The 17,010-nt window shown below is 39.0% G+C and overlaps 1 protein-coding gene across 1 annotated transcript; it reads left to right on the top strand.

Annotated features, from left to right (window-relative positions):
* Positions 1 to 3,139: 3,139 nt before the first annotated feature.
* On the top strand, positions 3,140 to 15,059 carry CHAMP1 (chromosome alignment maintaining phosphoprotein 1). Its single transcript, XM_036228775.1, has 3 exons — positions 3,140 to 3,261; positions 7,014 to 7,133; positions 11,524 to 15,059. Exon 3 carries the CDS (start codon positions 11,574 to 11,576, stop codon positions 14,034 to 14,036), a length of 2,463 nt encoding a protein of 820 aa, XP_036084668.1. The 5' UTR covers positions 3,140 to 3,261; positions 7,014 to 7,133; positions 11,524 to 11,573; the 3' UTR covers positions 14,037 to 15,059.
* Positions 15,060 to 17,010: the final 1,951 nt, after the last annotated feature.

Genomic DNA, 17,010 nt, shown 5'->3' with positions numbered 1-17,010 from the left:
GCAGGACCAGCGGGTTGATCTGGCTGAAACCGCCTGAAGCTTGGAGGATCTTCTAATGAACTTTTCATGAACTTTTTGCATCATACCCTCATTATAATACTAAAATCTCCTCCTAGGATCAGATACTTTTCACCATTCTTTGAACATGCAATGTATGTATATGCCATGTTTTCTAACTGCACAGTGCAGTAAGGTCCCTACCTATACATGCGATGACACAGTTCACCTAGATGTTTATGCATGATTTCCCTGAATAAAGGCAAATCTGATCCTTTGTTTGGGGATGCACCACTTCGGGACTGATCCCAGTGTGCTCTTGCTTGTAGGCTCGCAATAAAGTTCTTTCTCATAAAATTATCTCAGAGTTGTCTGTTGGCTGGCAGCTACTGAGTCTGGGAACAGGATCCTCCCCTTTGGGACCTGATAGATCTTGACATACCTCCAACTACTGGGAGCCACTAAGAACATAGATGGTGGCTTGGACAATCACAGAGGTTAAAGAGGCAACCAGGTGTTTGGGCTGGGCTGATTAACCAGGTTAATCTCCTATATGAGAACAGTCTTTCAAGAATGGAAGAGATGGCTATTTAATGCACAGAAACCAATAAAGATAGAGTCATGGAAAATGAAGAAATAAAGGAATATGTTCCAAATAAAAGAACAAGATAAATTTCCAGAAATAGATCTGGATAATGAAAAGGAGATAAGTGATTCACCCCACAGAGAGTTCAAAACAATCATAAGGTCACCAAGGTCAGGAAAGCAATGCATGAACAAAGAATTTCAACAAAGAGATTGAAAATATTAAAAAGTAGTAAACAGAAATCATAGAGTTGAACAATACAATAACAACAGAAAAATTTAAGAGGCACCTTCAACATCAGACTAAATCAAGTGGAAGGAAGGATCAGCAAACTCGAAGGCAGGGCAGTAGTATTCATCCAATCAGAGGAGCAAGAAGAAAAAAGAATGGAAAAGAGTAAAGATAGCTTAAGGGACTTATAGGACAGTAACAAGCAGACCAATGTATGCATTATAGGTACTCGGAAGGAGAAGGGGGGGTCATAATTTCACTTCAAAGTAATAGCAGAGAATGTTTTGTTGTTATTTTGTTGTTATTTATAGAGAAAACTTCAATGAAAAAGACCCAGAGCTAGTGCCACATTGCAATCTAGATTTGGCTTCCAAGAGTTGCCCTGTACTAGAGGTTTGTTCCAAGTTCAGTTGGGATAATCAACCTAATTCTTAAGGAAAAAACAAAGTAAAGCAGCCTTACAAATGCCTGCAGCCACAATGAACTTTGTTTCTAAAAGCGGATTTCACAACAGAAGTTAAAAGCCTCCAAAGAAGAAACCTAGAATTCCAGGGTTCCAGAGGCTCCCCACACTCCACAACCACTTCTAGACCCAAGAGGCTTCCTTCTTCGGATAAGAAAGCACAAAACACCAAAGGAACATGTATGCATCTACAAATTGGTATTTCATTGACAAATCACCCAGGACAGCTCATCTTCATATCTTCACCAACTGCAGAAATAATAAATCAATATATTGCCACCGGTTTCTGGGCTCTAACCAGTTCTTTAACTGGAAATTTTAAGATATGAATGACAGATTAAACTACCTTCCCAGAGGTAAGGTAATAATAAAGGTTTGCAAGTTATCTTGGTAATGGTGATAGAGCAACACTTAAAATTATTACAAGATGTTTTTACTATATAAACAAAATAAGAAAAACAGCACTCTGTATATGCCCTTACTGAATTTCACAGCATAACTTCATATTAAAGGTAACAATCGCAAAAGTTAACATGTAAAACTTGGTAAATGTTTAAAGATCCTCTCATTTTTGCATTTGAAATATAGTTTAAAAAGTGCATTTATTTGCAATTTTATTAAGACGGAATACTTTTTTTATTGTTTATTGGACCTTTGTCTCTACGTCTCTACTTATGTAAATAAGCTGTGTCTTTTGCATGTATCTCTAGTGGGGTGTTCAACTATTTTTTTTATAAAGAACTTTTTGATATTAGAGTTCATTTCAAAACTGGGTCTTGGAGGATGAGAAGGGTTTGTCTAGGTAAAGATGAACAGTATTCATTTATATGTGGCCCCCTTACCACCTCTCCATCCCAGCAGTGAGTCGTGTCCCTGGGTGGGTAAGTGCACTCTTCAAGCCCAGGCAGGTGCTTCAACCCAGGAGGAGTCCATGGAGCACAAGGGGGGCGGGGGCGGGACAGTTTTAAAGCCTTTAGTTATGGGGAAAGTTTCCTTTTAAAGCTATTAAATCTAGTCAAAATTAATGGGTCACTTTGCTATAAAAATAAAAAATCTGAAATTTTCCTAAAATGCATCCGTTCGTTACTCCATAAACGTTAGAAGTCGGATTATTTCAAGAAACTAGAGAACGCAGGATATTAAACTTGGCGTGAAAAGGAGGCTACAGCAAAGAACAGTCGAACAGACTGAAGATGCGTGCAACTGATGTCGAGCGAATGCCCGTTTGCTCGCACAGGTGAACCTGGCGGCGATGCCGTTTGCTCACAAAGGGAACCTGGAGACGCGTTTATTCACGCAGGATAACCTGGCAAGATGTCTTTTGCTCACGCAGGTACACCTGGAGGCAATACCGTTTGCTCACACAGGGGGACCTGCTCTGACACGGGGGGAAACGCCGGGTGAGGATCTGCTTGTTTTACTCTAACAGGTTCTACCCCTGCCTGCGGGAAACGAATCTGAAACCCTAGAGCTTTTCCTTGCGCGACATCTACTCGGTTGGGCGGCCTCAGGCTGGTGTCTGGCCCCTCGACCTGGAGGGAGGAGACAGAGGGCGAGTGCCCGCTCCAACCGCTCGGGTCAGGAGAGTTGGGCCCCTCTCCCAGGCTGCGCCAACGCGCGGGCACTGCCAGAGGTGTGGCCCCAGGGGCCGCGTGAGGTACTTCCTGGAGAGGGCGGGAGACACGTCACCTCCGGGGACAGGGTAGGCCGCTCTACGTGCCGACGCATTCTCGGCAAAGATGCTGCCGGCGATTAGCGATCTGATTGGCCCAGGCAGAAGGGCGCGGAGCGCCAAACTCGTTTCCCGTCAGTCCCCGCCCACCCGTCCCGCGGCCGCGCGCACGCTCGCGCGTTCAGAGCCCGCGCCTGCGCTTCGCCGCCATTCGGGAGGCCGCCGCTCTGCAGGGCTTCGCGAAGCAGCTGGGGACTGCGAGCCCGGCTTCCCGCAGATCTTCGCTCACCTGGATGCCGCCGCAGCCCAGCGGTGAGAAGCGGGCGGGCAGGGAGGGGCGTCGGCGAGGTCTGCAGATCCCAAGGCCCGTGTCCTGAGGAAGCCTAGGGCGTCCACGGAGGGGCCTTGCACCCCGTCGGCTCACGCCCTGTCCGGCGGAAGGACCCCTCCCCAGAGGCCGCGGGCGGGGTGAACTCTTGGGGACTTGGGAGTGGGGAGGCAGGAAACGTTTTGTTTAAAACCCTGCTGAGAAGTTGGTTCTGGCTCTCAAGGAATGCATTCTTTCCATTTTAATCCTAGATGCAGTTTTCTTTGCCCCTAGATTACGTGGGCTTTTGTCATCGTTGCTGTTTAAAAGTCAGCTAGACAACCCACAGAATAGGAGAAATGTAATCATGTATCTGATAAGGGATTAGTGTCCAGAAAATGTAAAAAAGTCTTATAACTCAACAGCGAAAAGCAATCCAGTTCAAAAATAGGTAAAGGACTTGCGTAGATATTTTTCCAAAGATATACAAATGGCCAGTGAGCACATCAAAGATGCTTGTTAGCCATCAAAGTTATGAAAATGAAAACCAGAATGATACGCCATGTAACCATTAGGATGGCTGTTTAAAAAAAAAAATAAGCGATGGCAAGGATGTGGAGAAATTGGAACACTTGTGCGTTGCTATCGGGATTGTAAAATGGTGCAGCCAGCAGCTGTAGAAAACGGTTTAATGGTTCCTCAAAAGTTTAAACAGAGTTTTATGATCCAGCAATTTCACCTCTAGATATAAACTCCTAACGACTGAAAGTAGCGACTCAAATAGATAATCATACATCAGTGTTCATAGCAGCTTTATTTAGAATAGCCAAAAGAAGGGAACAATCTAAATGTCTGTCAATCGGTGGATGGAAAATAAATTGTGATCTATACAGTGGAATGTTATTCATTCTTAAAAAGGACTAAAATTCTGGAAACATGCTATAGTCAAGATGTGCTAAGTAAAGTAAACCAAACACAAAAGGACAAATGTTGTATGATTCCAGTCATAGAGACAAAATCCAATAAAGATTATTGGGCTGGTGGTGGGTGGGGTGAGGATGGGAAATTATTTAATGAGTACAGAGTTTCTGTTATGATGAAAAGTTCCAGAAATGAATAATGGTGGTGGTTTTACAATATTATGAATGTACTTAATGTAGTTAAAATTGTGCTTTTAAAATGGTTATTTAAAAATGGAATGGTAAATTTTATGTTTTGCACAATTTAAAAAAATATATAGGGGAAGACAAAGCTACAGAGATAGTAAAAAGATCAGTAGAGGTTAGGAGCACAGGGAATTGTTGTGGCAGTTAAAGTATTTATGGTTCTGTAATGTCGGATACGTGACACTATACACTTAGGAAATCCCACAGAACTATACGACATGTAAAGGGACCCCTAATATAAACTGGACTTTAGTTAATAATATATCAGTATTTGTTTGTCAATTGTAACAAATGTACCACACCAGTACAGGATGTTAAAAATAGAAATTGTATGCAGCCAGGTATGTGAAAACAAAACTTTATGTTTAATTTTTCTTTGAACATAAAGCTGCATTAAAAAATAAAGTTTACTATTTTTAAAAAATCAGCTGGGGTAAAGAACAATGCTAGTGTGGGTGTGTGGGTGTATGTGGGTGGGTGCGTGTGTGTCCCAGTCAGCTTTAAACATGCTCTACATATTGAGTTTTAATTTTAAAAACTTTACATCAAAGTGTTAAAAAATGACCAGTGGTGATAGACCAAGGAAGAAAATGGATGGGAATGGGAATAGGTATGATGCCTTATGGCGTAGAACCTCATTGAAAAATACAGGATAATGGACTGGCAAAACACTAATGATTAGAACTTAGTATTTTAGAGACAACATGTAATCTGTAGAGATGAAAAACAGAACAAGATAATTTTTATTACATGGACAGTTTAGAGTTACTTTCATCGTTAGGCTTAGGAGCTCTGAAAATTAGAAAAAAATTAGCTAGAATCTTAAAGTCGGAAGGAATCTCATTTTCTAGCCTTTACCCAGCTGCTGAATTTTGGACTCAACTCTGCAACATTCCTGTGGGAAAGCTAGAACTGCTTTACCACAGAGATCCAGATTCAAGAAACTAGGGTCTTCTGTTGCTTTTTCTGACTTAATTCATGTGATCTTTGACAAGTCACTTCTCTCCCTCAGCATCAATTTTCTCAATTGTAAAATGAAGAAGTTAGGCTCAAGTTCTTTGAGGATTCTTCCAGTCTTATCCTGATCATTTGCTTCCAGTTATGGTGGGCTCCTACTTGACAAAGCAACTTATTCTAGTCCATGATTGAGTCGTTCACAAAACTTTATATATTGAGCTGAAATCTGTTTTCCTGCCAGCTTCCATTTGTTGCCTCTAGGACAGCTTACGTGTTAAGTGCCTGTACTCACAAATGACATGTTTTTAAAGGCTGCCTACCATCCTGGTTGCTTTCTTTTGTAAGTTTCTTAGTGTTACGGACTCCGTTAAAGTGTCCTTCCTACCCAGAACTAGAGACTGTGATCTACTGGAGTACTCTGCCCAATGCAGAATATGGAATACAGTTCTCTGTAGTGCTATATTCTTCCGTCGTTATTTGGATTCTAAATGTTTGATAAATTTCATCTTGTTGATTTGGCCTTTTCTGCCTTTTCAAGATCTTACTAAATTCCACTGTGTTAGGTTGGTCAAGATATACTAGAAAGAACCTGGATAGATAGCAGAACTTTATTCAGGTCTTCTGTTAGATGCTAAATATTTTCTTGATCTTGAGCAAGTTACTTAATGTCTAGTGTTCTCAAGTATAAATTGAAATTTTAAAGGAGATGGTCCTTGAGGTTTTCTCCTGTCCTAAAATCCAATGGCTAGATGGTAGCTCAGGTCTTTTCTAGTTTTAAAATTCTGTAATCTTAAGATCATGTTTCCAGTCTTCATGAGAGAATGTTTTAATTAAACAGGTGATTTCTGAGCACATACTGTGTACCAAGGTTATGCAAGGGTCACAGAGGTGAATGGGTAGTCCCTTACTCCAAGAGCCCATGGCCTTCTGTGGAATCAGGCCTATTTAGTGCCAGAAGATGACTACTACAGTGGAGTTTTGTATACAACAGGGCATCCAAGAAAGATTAGCAGTGTGCTGGGGAATTGGCTAGCATTTAAGAAGCAATCCTTCCTAAAGGATGGAGGAACTTGCCACATGACTGGGTGGCAAGACATGGAGTGTCAAGGGCCGGAAGCTTGAATTGTCAGGGAATTAATTACAAGTGGGTCAGTACTTTGAGAATGCAGTAGTTGGGCCAGATTGTGAAGAGCTTTATATGCCATGTTCAGTTTTTGAACTGTAGTTGTTGAGGTTATCTTGAGGAATTGTGAGCAGGCAAGTCACATTAGGTTTTTATGTTTGGAAGATGACTGATAGCATTATGATAAGTGGGTTTAAAGGAAGTGAAACTAGTGGCAGAGAGATAAGGTATCAAAATTAAAGCAGTTGACAAGGTGTAGGGAGTAGAGGGAAGGGTAGGTAAATGTTCTGGAACTTAACCAGAAGAGTATGTGATCCATCTAGCTTATTCATAGCCAGTTTATCTCATTCCCCTCAAGTTGGTAACTTAACCACCACCCCAGACTCCTAGCCTTCTCACTGTTGGAGGGGGCAGGATAATGAGAGAAATAGGCAGATTTAATTCTGTTATAGGAGGCACTGATTATCACAGATATAATTTTGATTACCCTTTATTTATTTATTTTTTTTAGGTTCAACTTCTCATCTTTGTTCTTCATGTACTACAGGCTATTTTCTGTGGTTTAGTCAAAAAGCCATGTAGACTTGCTGCCCTTTGACGACCACTTTTAAAACTTCCAGTACGACATCTGGTAAGTCTAGGGAAAAGCGTGCTGGTCTTTATTTCTTCCCCACTTTAAAAATACTTGGCCTGGATTTATAAAGTGTTATTCTACCAGCATTTCTTTGCATATGTTTTTGTTTCCCTTTAATGTTCCTCTCTTTTTAAACAAAAAGTTTAGGAGAATATTTTATGAGAACATTTTTGAAAATTGCTTGGAGTTCTTAATGAAAAACTATTTGAAGCATTCACACCCATACATAAAATAATGTCTGAACATGTGCTAATATGCATATATGACAGAATTTGGGATTTGAGAAGTAAATTCTATAACTTTTTTTAAAGTAAGATGTTATTAGAGTATGATAATGAGGCTTAGTAGCAGGCATATGTGGGCCATATAAACTTTGAGATTGGCCAGAGAGTTTTTGATAGAAAGCGGAAAGTAGGAGGGCCAGTTGGGAGAAATAGGGAATGATATGGAAGTCAGAGGAGCCATCGGGGTTTGATGTAAACTGAAGGAGATTGGGAATGGATGATGTGTTTACTGAGTGGCCCTAGATGAAGAGTGGGGGAGCTGGTGAATGGATAGATTGAGCAGGCAGCAATCAAGGACAAAAGGATTCAGTCCACTCAGAGAAGCCAAGGTGGCTGTCCGCTGACTGAAGCAAGAGCAGTGGGAATTAAGCTAAGTGGTATCCATTAAAAACAGGGACTAATTTATAGGAGCAATTGTAAAACAGTAAGGTTAATATAAAATTTCTAAAGATGCAAGTAACAGAAAGATAGTCAATAGAAAATAGAAATAAGGAGAAAAGGTAGAGCTTTACCTACTTGAAGGGGGACCACAAGTTCTCTGCTGTTGTACTATGTCAGAGATGCCTATTTATGAGATGTGGGTTTGTTTTGATTTTCATTTAATAAATTTGCCAGAAGCATTTTTTAAAAACTTCTGCATGTAGAACAGTGTGCTCAGATATTTCTGTGGGAATAGAAGAAAAAATGCTTCACCCGTACAGTTTATAATCTAATCCATGTATTATACACTTACTGGGCTTTTTAATAACCTCTATTTATGAGTTACTATTGGTAAAAGTTGGTAAGGGAGCACATAAAAGAACAAAGTTGTTTTGTTAATGAGACAACACATCATGCCAGGAGAGGAGAGATGTAGCTAAGTGCTACACTGAAATGAGAAAACAAAAGCACCTTCTCCATACTCTTGAGAAGTTGGGAAAACTTGCTGTAGTTAACAGTTTGTTTAATTAAGCTTAAGAAACTTGGACAGAAGTCACGAAAATAATGCTTCTCTGCCTTTCACAAGTAGGACTTAAGTAACTTTCGGATGAGCCACTATGTGTTGGTGAGCTGTAACTGCCAGGGTGATTTGGAACGATTTAATTACCGGAAGCTGAAGGAGTATGTATTTTAGAGGCTACCTTGTAGTTTCTAATGTACTAATAATAGCTTACCTGAGTACTTGCTCTGTGTATTAGATACTGTTCTAAACATGCTATAAAATAAATCTGTTTTTACAGTCAAGGAAACTGAAACAATGAAAGGTTTAGGAACTTGATAAAAGCCATATAATGAAACCAGGACTCAAACCCAGCAAATCCGAGCTCAACATCTGTCAAAATATATATGACAGATGACATAATATGATATAATGATAAATAATATGTAATATGCCTTACCTCTTTAATATGAGCAACCCTTAACTTTTCATTATTTCTATGTATGGCCAGATGGAATGGTTAAGATAACCTATTCTTTCTACATGTTTTCTTCATTATGTTTTTGATTTTTAAGTTAAAGTTCTTTTTACAGGTTTTCTTTTAGTACTACATGATTTTATATTTGTGTGTTCTTCTAGCCTTAATTTTTTCAAAGATAGGACATTTGTAGGGTAACTCAAAAGGAGTTAATACTTTCTGAAGTACTAGTTTGTTTTGTCAGTTATTACCTTTTTAACTTTAGACCCCTCAAAAATGCAGGTGATAGAAAACAAAATTGTCAGTAATAACATCTTTAAAAACAAATTGCCAGAATTAGAAATAATATTACATTTTTTAAATTAATAGAGATCCTGTGATTATAAGTGTTTCTAATCTGTACCATTTTTTGAGGAGCAGTAACATGGAAAGAGTATATTGACCATTAGCACAGAGTACATTGTATTCTCTTAGTAGTAGTTAGTACTTTTGGTAAACAGTGGGGCATAATTTAATGAGAAAAGATTTTGTAATCCAGTTGGTGAATAAATTCCTTGTGTGTGTTCATCATAGTCCATTTGAACAGTATTGGATTCCTGTGCTGAGGAGCCTGCCAGATGGAACTGGTAGAGAGAATAGAGTTGAGTCTAGAATAGAATTATGTACACGAAATTAAGTAAATGCTAAATGGAACATTCCACTTAAGTGGGGAAAAGGGTTGTATAATCAATCAGTGTTGTTTAGAAAACAAGTAATTATTTGGGGTGAAAAAATAGGCTGGAACCCTAGCTTACCTCCTTATGCCAGATGGATTAATGATACAGATATAAAAATATTAAAATCATAGGAAAAATATTGAGTGATTTAAAAAAAATAATGAAATGGGAAAACAATTTAAAATAGTCATAAGGAAAATACTTTTAAGTTTTTAATTCTTATGTAAACAAATTGGTTAAAATAATATTCCATAAAGTCAAGAAACAAATGAAACAAAATATTTTCAGTTTTAAAAGAGCTGATTCCTTTTATATACAAAGATTTTATAAATAATTAAGAAAAATGGATAAAGTATATCTTAGAAAAAGAAATAAACATGGCTAATAAACATGGAAAAGTATTTGGTGTTTCTCACTAAAGAAAAGCACATTTAAGCAATAAGGAGATACCAGTTTTCACCTAAGAAATAGCAAGAATTTAAAGTTTAATGATAGTGTTAGAAGAGGAAGTTGGAGAACCGTTCCTCATTCCTCATATATACAAAGTTGGTATGTAATAGTGCTGTACTGCTTGAGAGTTTGGTAAAATGTATCAGTTTTAATTGTAAAAAGCCTTTGAAGCAAGTAGTCCACTCCCGAGGAATTTTTCCTTCAGAAATACCCACGCATTCAAAGATATGTACAAGAAAATTCATTGCTTACTCTGCAAAAATGCCCTAGAAAATGCCCTCTAATTCAGCAGAGCTCCTGAAACCTACACCTGCCCTTTCCATAGAAACTCAGAAACGGCCCAGTTTTGTTTCCAGAATCACCAAAACATACTCCTCTTATTTCCCTAGAACCTCGGAATCCACAAATACCTCCCATTCTTAAATGAAAGCAGGTTGCAGAACAAAATGTTTAATATCCCATTTGTGTAGAATGTGTTTATGCATTTGTGTATACATAGAACAGTTTTTCAGCGACACACAAATACAGTGGCTGTCCTTTGAGAGTGATAATGTGTGAGTATCTTATACTGCATGAATGAGTATGTTTTTAACTGAGCTTCTGTTACTTTTACCACTTAAGACTCACTTAAAGTTTTAAAAAGTCGTATTTTCTGGCAAGCAAGTGCCTGCCTCAAGGCTGTCCTTTGAGTTCCCTTTGCTTGGCAAACTCCTTCACATCATTCAAGATCTCTGCTCAAGTGTCTCCTTGACAGCTTCCTCTACATTGCCCTCCATACTCTTATCTCCCTACTAATGTAAGCACCACATTGCAAGACACCTCTTTAAACCTGCGTGCCTAGAAAAGCATGCAACACAAAGTAATTTATTACATAAATAAAATAAGATGAATAAAACATTTTAAGATGCTTCTATTTATTTACTTATTTCTTTTATTTATTTTTTATAGCAGAAAAGAAAATCTTTATTAGAAAGGAAAGTATACTTCCAGATGTGGAAGCAGGCCAAAACAAGAGAAGTGTGGCTCAAAACCAATATGTTGATATTTTTAAAAAGCTATCTTTTCATAGTGAGACTTAGTTTAATAAATGCTTTCTGAAATGGATTTAAAGTTTCTTGCTCAGACTTAAATAACAGCATGAATTTTGATATTTAGTAGCTTTATGTGCTGATATTCAGAGTTTTAGAGTCAAGATGTAAGGCACATGTAGTGTAGATCATTCTGGGGTCAAGGTGTGTCACTTATAGTCATATCTGGATAAGTCACTTCTTGGAACCTCAGTTTCTTCATCTGTAAATTAAAAAAATAATACTTCAGTCTTATTATTAGGAGGATTAAATGAGATAATGTATATAAACCTAGCAGAATTCCTGGAACTCAGTTAAAAATTAGTTCCATTTCTTCTTCAAAATCTTTATAGAGATATTAAATAAATGCATATGCCATCCTAGGCTTGAAATTATGCAGTTTTAGAATGGACTAGAACAGCATTTCATTTGATAATGCTTCCTGAAAATAATTTATTTCTACTTTATTGCAGCACTGTTGAAAGTTTTTAAAGAATATAATTGTGTGTATTATAACAGAAAAATGGAAGTATTCCAGGAACTTCGTAAACCATCAGTACGTTTGGAGTGTGACCACTGCAGTTTCAGAGGCACAGATTATGAAAATGTACAAATCCACATGGGTACCATCCATCCAGAATTTTGTGATGAAATGGATGCTGGTGGGTTAGGTAAAATGATATTTTACCAGAAAAGTGCAAAGTTATTTCACTGCCATAAATGCTTCTTCACCAGCAAGATGTACTCTAATGTATACTATCACATCACATCCAAACATGCAGCTCCAGAGAAATGGAATGAGAAACCAAAAACTCAGTTAAACAAAGAAACAGATTCTGCAAAAAGCCCTTCTCTTTCTGAACACCAGAAAATGCCCTCTAATTCAGCAGAACTCCTGAAATCTGTACCTGCCCTTTCCTTAGAAGCACAAAAACTTGGCCCAGTTTTGTCTCCAGAATCACCAAAACCTACTCTTCTTTCCCTGGAGCCTCAGAAACTTAGCCCTGTTTCTCCTGAGCCACAAACACCTCTTCCTTCTCCTGAGCCTCCAAAACCTACTCCTATTTCTTCTCCTGAACTTCCAAAACCAGTCCCTGTTGTTTCCGAATCTCAGAAACCAGTCCCTATTCCTTCTCCAGAACCACAGAAACTTGCTCCTGTTTCTCCCGAACCAGTAAAGGCTACTCTTATTAATCCCAAACCTCAGAAACACTCCCATTTCCCAGAAACATTGGGGCTGCCTGCAGCCTCGTCTCCAGAGTCACCAGTTCTAGCTGCTTCCCCTGAACCTTGGGGGCCATCCCCAACTGCATCTCCAGAGTCTCGGAAACCGGCCCAGACAGTCTCCCCCGAGCCAAGGAAGCCATCCCCATCACAGTCTCCTGAACCTTGGAAGCCATTCTCTGCTGTTTCTCCAGAGCCTAGGAGACCAGCCCCAGCTGTATCACCAGGTTCTTGGAAGCCAGGGCCACCTGGGTCCCCCAGGCCTTGGAAATCCAGTCCTTCAGCAGCATCAGGACCTTGGAAACCAGCTAAACCTGCTCCATCTGTGTCTCCTGGACCTTGGAAACCAATTCCTTCTATATCACCTGGAGCTTGGAAACCAACTTCATCTGTCTCCCCGTCCTGGAAATCTTCATCAGTCTCACCCAGTTCCTGGAAATCTCCTCCCACATCTCCTGAGTCATGGAAGTCTGGCCCACCAGAACTCCGAAAGACAACTCCTATCTTGTCACCTGAACACTGGAAGGCAGTTCCTCCAGTATCTCCTGAGCTCCGTAAAGCAGGACCTCCCTTGTCCCCTGAGCTTCGCAAACCAGGCCCACCATTGTCTCCAGACATCCGTAGTCCAGCAGGATCTCCAGAGCTCAGAAAACCCTCAGGGTCTCCAGAGCTTTGGAAGCTTTCTCCTGATCAGCGGAAGACTTCTCCTGCTTCACTTGATTTTCCTGAGTCCCAGAAAGGTTCCCGTGGTGGTTCCCCTGATCTCTGGAAGTCGTCTTTTTTTATTGAACCTCCAAAACCTGTCTTCCCTGAGACCCGGAAACTTTCTGGGCCATCTGAGTCCCCTAAAGCGGCCTCTGATATCTGGAAGCCTGTTCTTTCCATTGATACTGAGCCTAGAAAACCTGACCTGTTTTCTGAGCCTACCAAAACAGCCCCTCCTGCTTCTCCTGAACAACGAAAACGCACTCTTTTTCCTGAGCCCCGGAAACATACCCTCTTCCCTGAACTTCCCAAATCTGCCATCTTCTCAGAATCTCAAAAGACAGTTGAGCTTGGTGATGAACTACCAACAGATGCCATAGATGATCAAAAGTGTGATATTTTAGTTCAGGAAGAACTACTAGCTACACCTAAGAAACTCTTAGAAGACACTTTATTTCCTTCCTCAAAGAAGCTCAAGAAAGACAACCAAGAAAACTCTGATGCTGAGCTTAGTAGTAGTGAGTATATAAAAACAGTTTTGGATGTGATAGATAGTAAGGGCCAGGAATCAAGCAGCGATCAAGAGCAAGTTGATGTGGAATCTATTGATTTTAGTAAAGAGAACAAAATGGACATGACTAGTCCAGAGCAGTCCAAAAATGTACTACAATTTACCGAAGAAAAAGAAGCTTTTATCTCTGAAGAAGAGATTGCAAAATATATGAAGCGTGGAAAAGGAAAGTATTATTGCAAAATTTGTTGCTGTCGTGCTATGAAGAAAGGTGCTGTTTTGCATCATTTGGTTAATAAGCATAATGTCCATAGCCCTTACAAATGCACAATTTGTGGAAAGGCTTTTCTTTTGGAATCTCTCCTCAAAAATCATGTAGCAGCCCATGGGCAAAGTTTACTTAAATGTCCACGTTGTAATTTTGAATCGAATTTCCCAAGAGGCTTTAAGAAACATTTAACTCATTGTCAAAGCCGGCATAATGAAGAGGCAAATAAAAAGCTAATGGAAGCTCTTGAACCACCACTGGAGGAGCAGCAAATTTGATTTTTAAACAGTGTGGATATATGCTCTACAAATTTGTTTGTTGAAACCATTTGTTGAAAGTATAGTTAAATAGCCTAGTTGGATTAGTAGTTGTTGATGTGTATGGTATGCTGTGTTTAATTGTCTCAATAGGATTACAGAGAATAAGCATTTGGTATTTTTTCACGGTTTCTGAGTGTCTCGTAAGTCAAATTCCTACTGAATATCCCAGATGGGTAAAATTTCTCTAATTTCTTTTAAGTACATTTGAATAATATAAAGATGTAGGTGTTCCATTTAACAATCATGAGCAAGTTGTACTCAATTTCAAACATCTAGTTAAAATATTTTTTTGTGTGTGAAACTAATTTCAGACAATGGAAATTATTGATTAGAATGTTTAAGAATTAGACATGAAAAATTGGAGGAATTTTGTTCTCTTAATTGTATTTTTAGATCATAAACATTTTGAAGTTTCTATTTGCTCATAAATTTAGTTTTTTAAAAAATAAATCTTGAATGGTTTCTAAATGTTAACTTTTATGTCATGGAAAATTGGAGTCTCAGGGTTGCTGATTTTCTGCTAAAAGGGGGAAATTGAGTTAAGTTTAAAAAATTGTTTGCAGCTTTCTCTTATAGGAAACTGAGAAAGGTGAGTTTGATTTTAGGTCTTGTATTAGTTGTTCCCTTTGGAGTCTTCCATTCTGTATGTTAGCCCAAGATGTGGCCCTTCACTGCCCTGGGAGCGCACACCAATAGATGATCCTTAACTGCCAAATGTGTTAGAGATGTATCTCCTACTCCTGGGCCTTACCTTCCACCTGTTGGGGCTTCATATCAGGGTAATGAGTAGGAACTGCAAGTCTTCCAGGTTCACAATAGAAAATTTTATAAATAAATGTTTCTGTTTGAGAATGTGTAAATTTTATGTTTTTAAAGTTGTTACTGTAAATACCTTGAGCCCATTCATGGATTATTTTATTCTAAAATATTTTGTCATATGTGTATCAACCAAATTAAAAACAAAGGCTTTCATGTCACCAACTTCTTCATGTATGTATTTTCTTATTCATTGTATGATATCCAGGTTCTATTGTCTCATTTTCAGCATACTAATTTTTTTCATATCTGGAACAGCATTTTCTCTTATTTTCTCTGAATTCTGTGGTCAGGTAAGTTAAGGAATCACTGTACTGGGTGCTCCTTGTGGAAAATCTCAGCAGTGCACATAACTTTATTAAAGGTTGTTTAATCTCAGTAGTTGTCAGTCCTGGCTGCCTCGTTTAAACAATGTAAAGCATTTAGTGCTGTAAGGATTCTGATGTGTAGCTGGGATTGAGATACTGGCTTCAATCTGTTCCCAGACATTGTTGAACAAGGAGTGCATTTTTTCATGACATCCAATTTAATATACCAATTGGGAAGACAATGTTTAGGTAATAGCGGGAAAGTCTTACAGGCTTCAGGTGTATCACTGTTTTGAGCACAGGCAGGGAAAGTAAGTAGTTGATGCTATCACCCTTATTTTACACTGCACCTTGAGAATAAGCTTCCAGTTATGGAGTTTCTAGGCATGATGCCAATAAGTAGGACAATGTAGGTATCTTGGATCTACAGGTTGTTTTCTCATCTGTACTAACGATTAAAATTATAAATAGGAAACAGGAGTTTACACTACCCAGAAACCCTTTTGAAGCCTGCAGACTCAAACCAACGATGTTAATGCAACATTCTTTTCCTTAGGACTAAACACGTTTTGGTGCAAACTTCTCACAGAATCCTTCCTAGGCCTTTGCTCAGTGTGGAGCCAACTAGATCTCCTGACTTCCTATCCAATGTGGGTTCTTTTCATAGTATTGTCCTAGGGTAGAAGATATTATGCTAGGGTTAATGGTGACTTATACATAGTTTAGGCCTTAATGCATTAACCCTGTTGGTTAAACCAGCATGTTCTTGGCTCACCTCACTGGTGGCTTCCCACTTTCTTCTTCTACCTCTAAGGTCAGGGTAAGCTGTGCCATTACTTTAGAATCTCAACTTTTTTTAACCTTGAAAATTTTGCCTCCTATACAGTATCATCCCTCTAATCAATATGGCCTTCTCATACTACATTTCCATTTTGTTTTCCTGTATGATTACAACTATTTTTAGTGAATCTCAAACCAGTGATTATACTTAATCTGCAAGGGAATCAATTGTATCTTTTACACAACATTCATGGAGTTGATGCCGTTATGTTTTAGGTCACTAGCTTTCATTAATTTGAAATTACATGAATTGTGATGTGTGTATATCAGTTTTTTTTCTTTTTAAAATATTGTAGATTCTATAGCTTTGTCTTGGGTGAAGACAGAACAATGCTTATCAAAACTGTAAGCATAAAATGAAGAGGGGTGCCTTTTTAAGTTGAATTATACCCACAGGTCTAAAAACCTGTGAAATTGTACCCCTTTCACAACCTGTCTGTTTCTGTTCACATGTAATTTTGATCACGTGGTGTATTTCTTACTGTTTTTAACAAATTACATGAAACTGGCTTAAGACACAAATTTGTCCTCTGACAGTTATGTTCTTCACTGGGCTGAAGTCAAGGTGTCATCAGGGCTGCATTTGTTGCTGGAGTCTCTAGGAGAGACTCCATTCCCTTCTTTTTTCCAGCTTCTAGAAGCTGCCTGCATTCTTGTTTCAGGGTTCCCTCCCTGCATCTTAGCATCTTAGCATCATAGCCTCTCTGGCCCTGCTTCCATTGCCACATCTCTCTGACCATTCTATCCTTTCCACTTGAGAACCCTTGTGATTACATTAGGCCACCCAGATAATCTAGGAGGATCTCCCTGTTTTAAAGTCAGCTTATTAGGCAACCTTAAATTTTTGCTGTACAAACTACCATGTTCACAGGGTGTGGCAATTGGGACTTGGATATCTTTGGAGGCTATTCTGCCTACCACACTGGGTTTGGGAATCTGGGGTTTTGATGCCTCTGCTTGGCCTAAGC

Source organism: Rousettus aegyptiacus, unplaced genomic scaffold (assembly GCF_014176215.1).
Source record: "Rousettus aegyptiacus isolate mRouAeg1 unplaced genomic scaffold, mRouAeg1.p scaffold_m13_p_11, whole genome shotgun sequence".
Lineage (NCBI taxonomy): Eukaryota > Metazoa > Chordata > Mammalia > Chiroptera > Pteropodidae > Rousettus > Rousettus aegyptiacus.
The sequence above is the reverse complement of the archived record's forward strand: the minus strand, read 5'-3'. Positions and strand labels throughout refer to the sequence as shown.

Excerpts from the sequence above, each read along its gene's own strand:
- CHAMP1 (XM_036228775.1), top strand. The coding sequence starts at position 11,574 with ATGGAAGTATTCCAGGAACTTCGTAAACCATCAGTACGTTTGGAGTGT.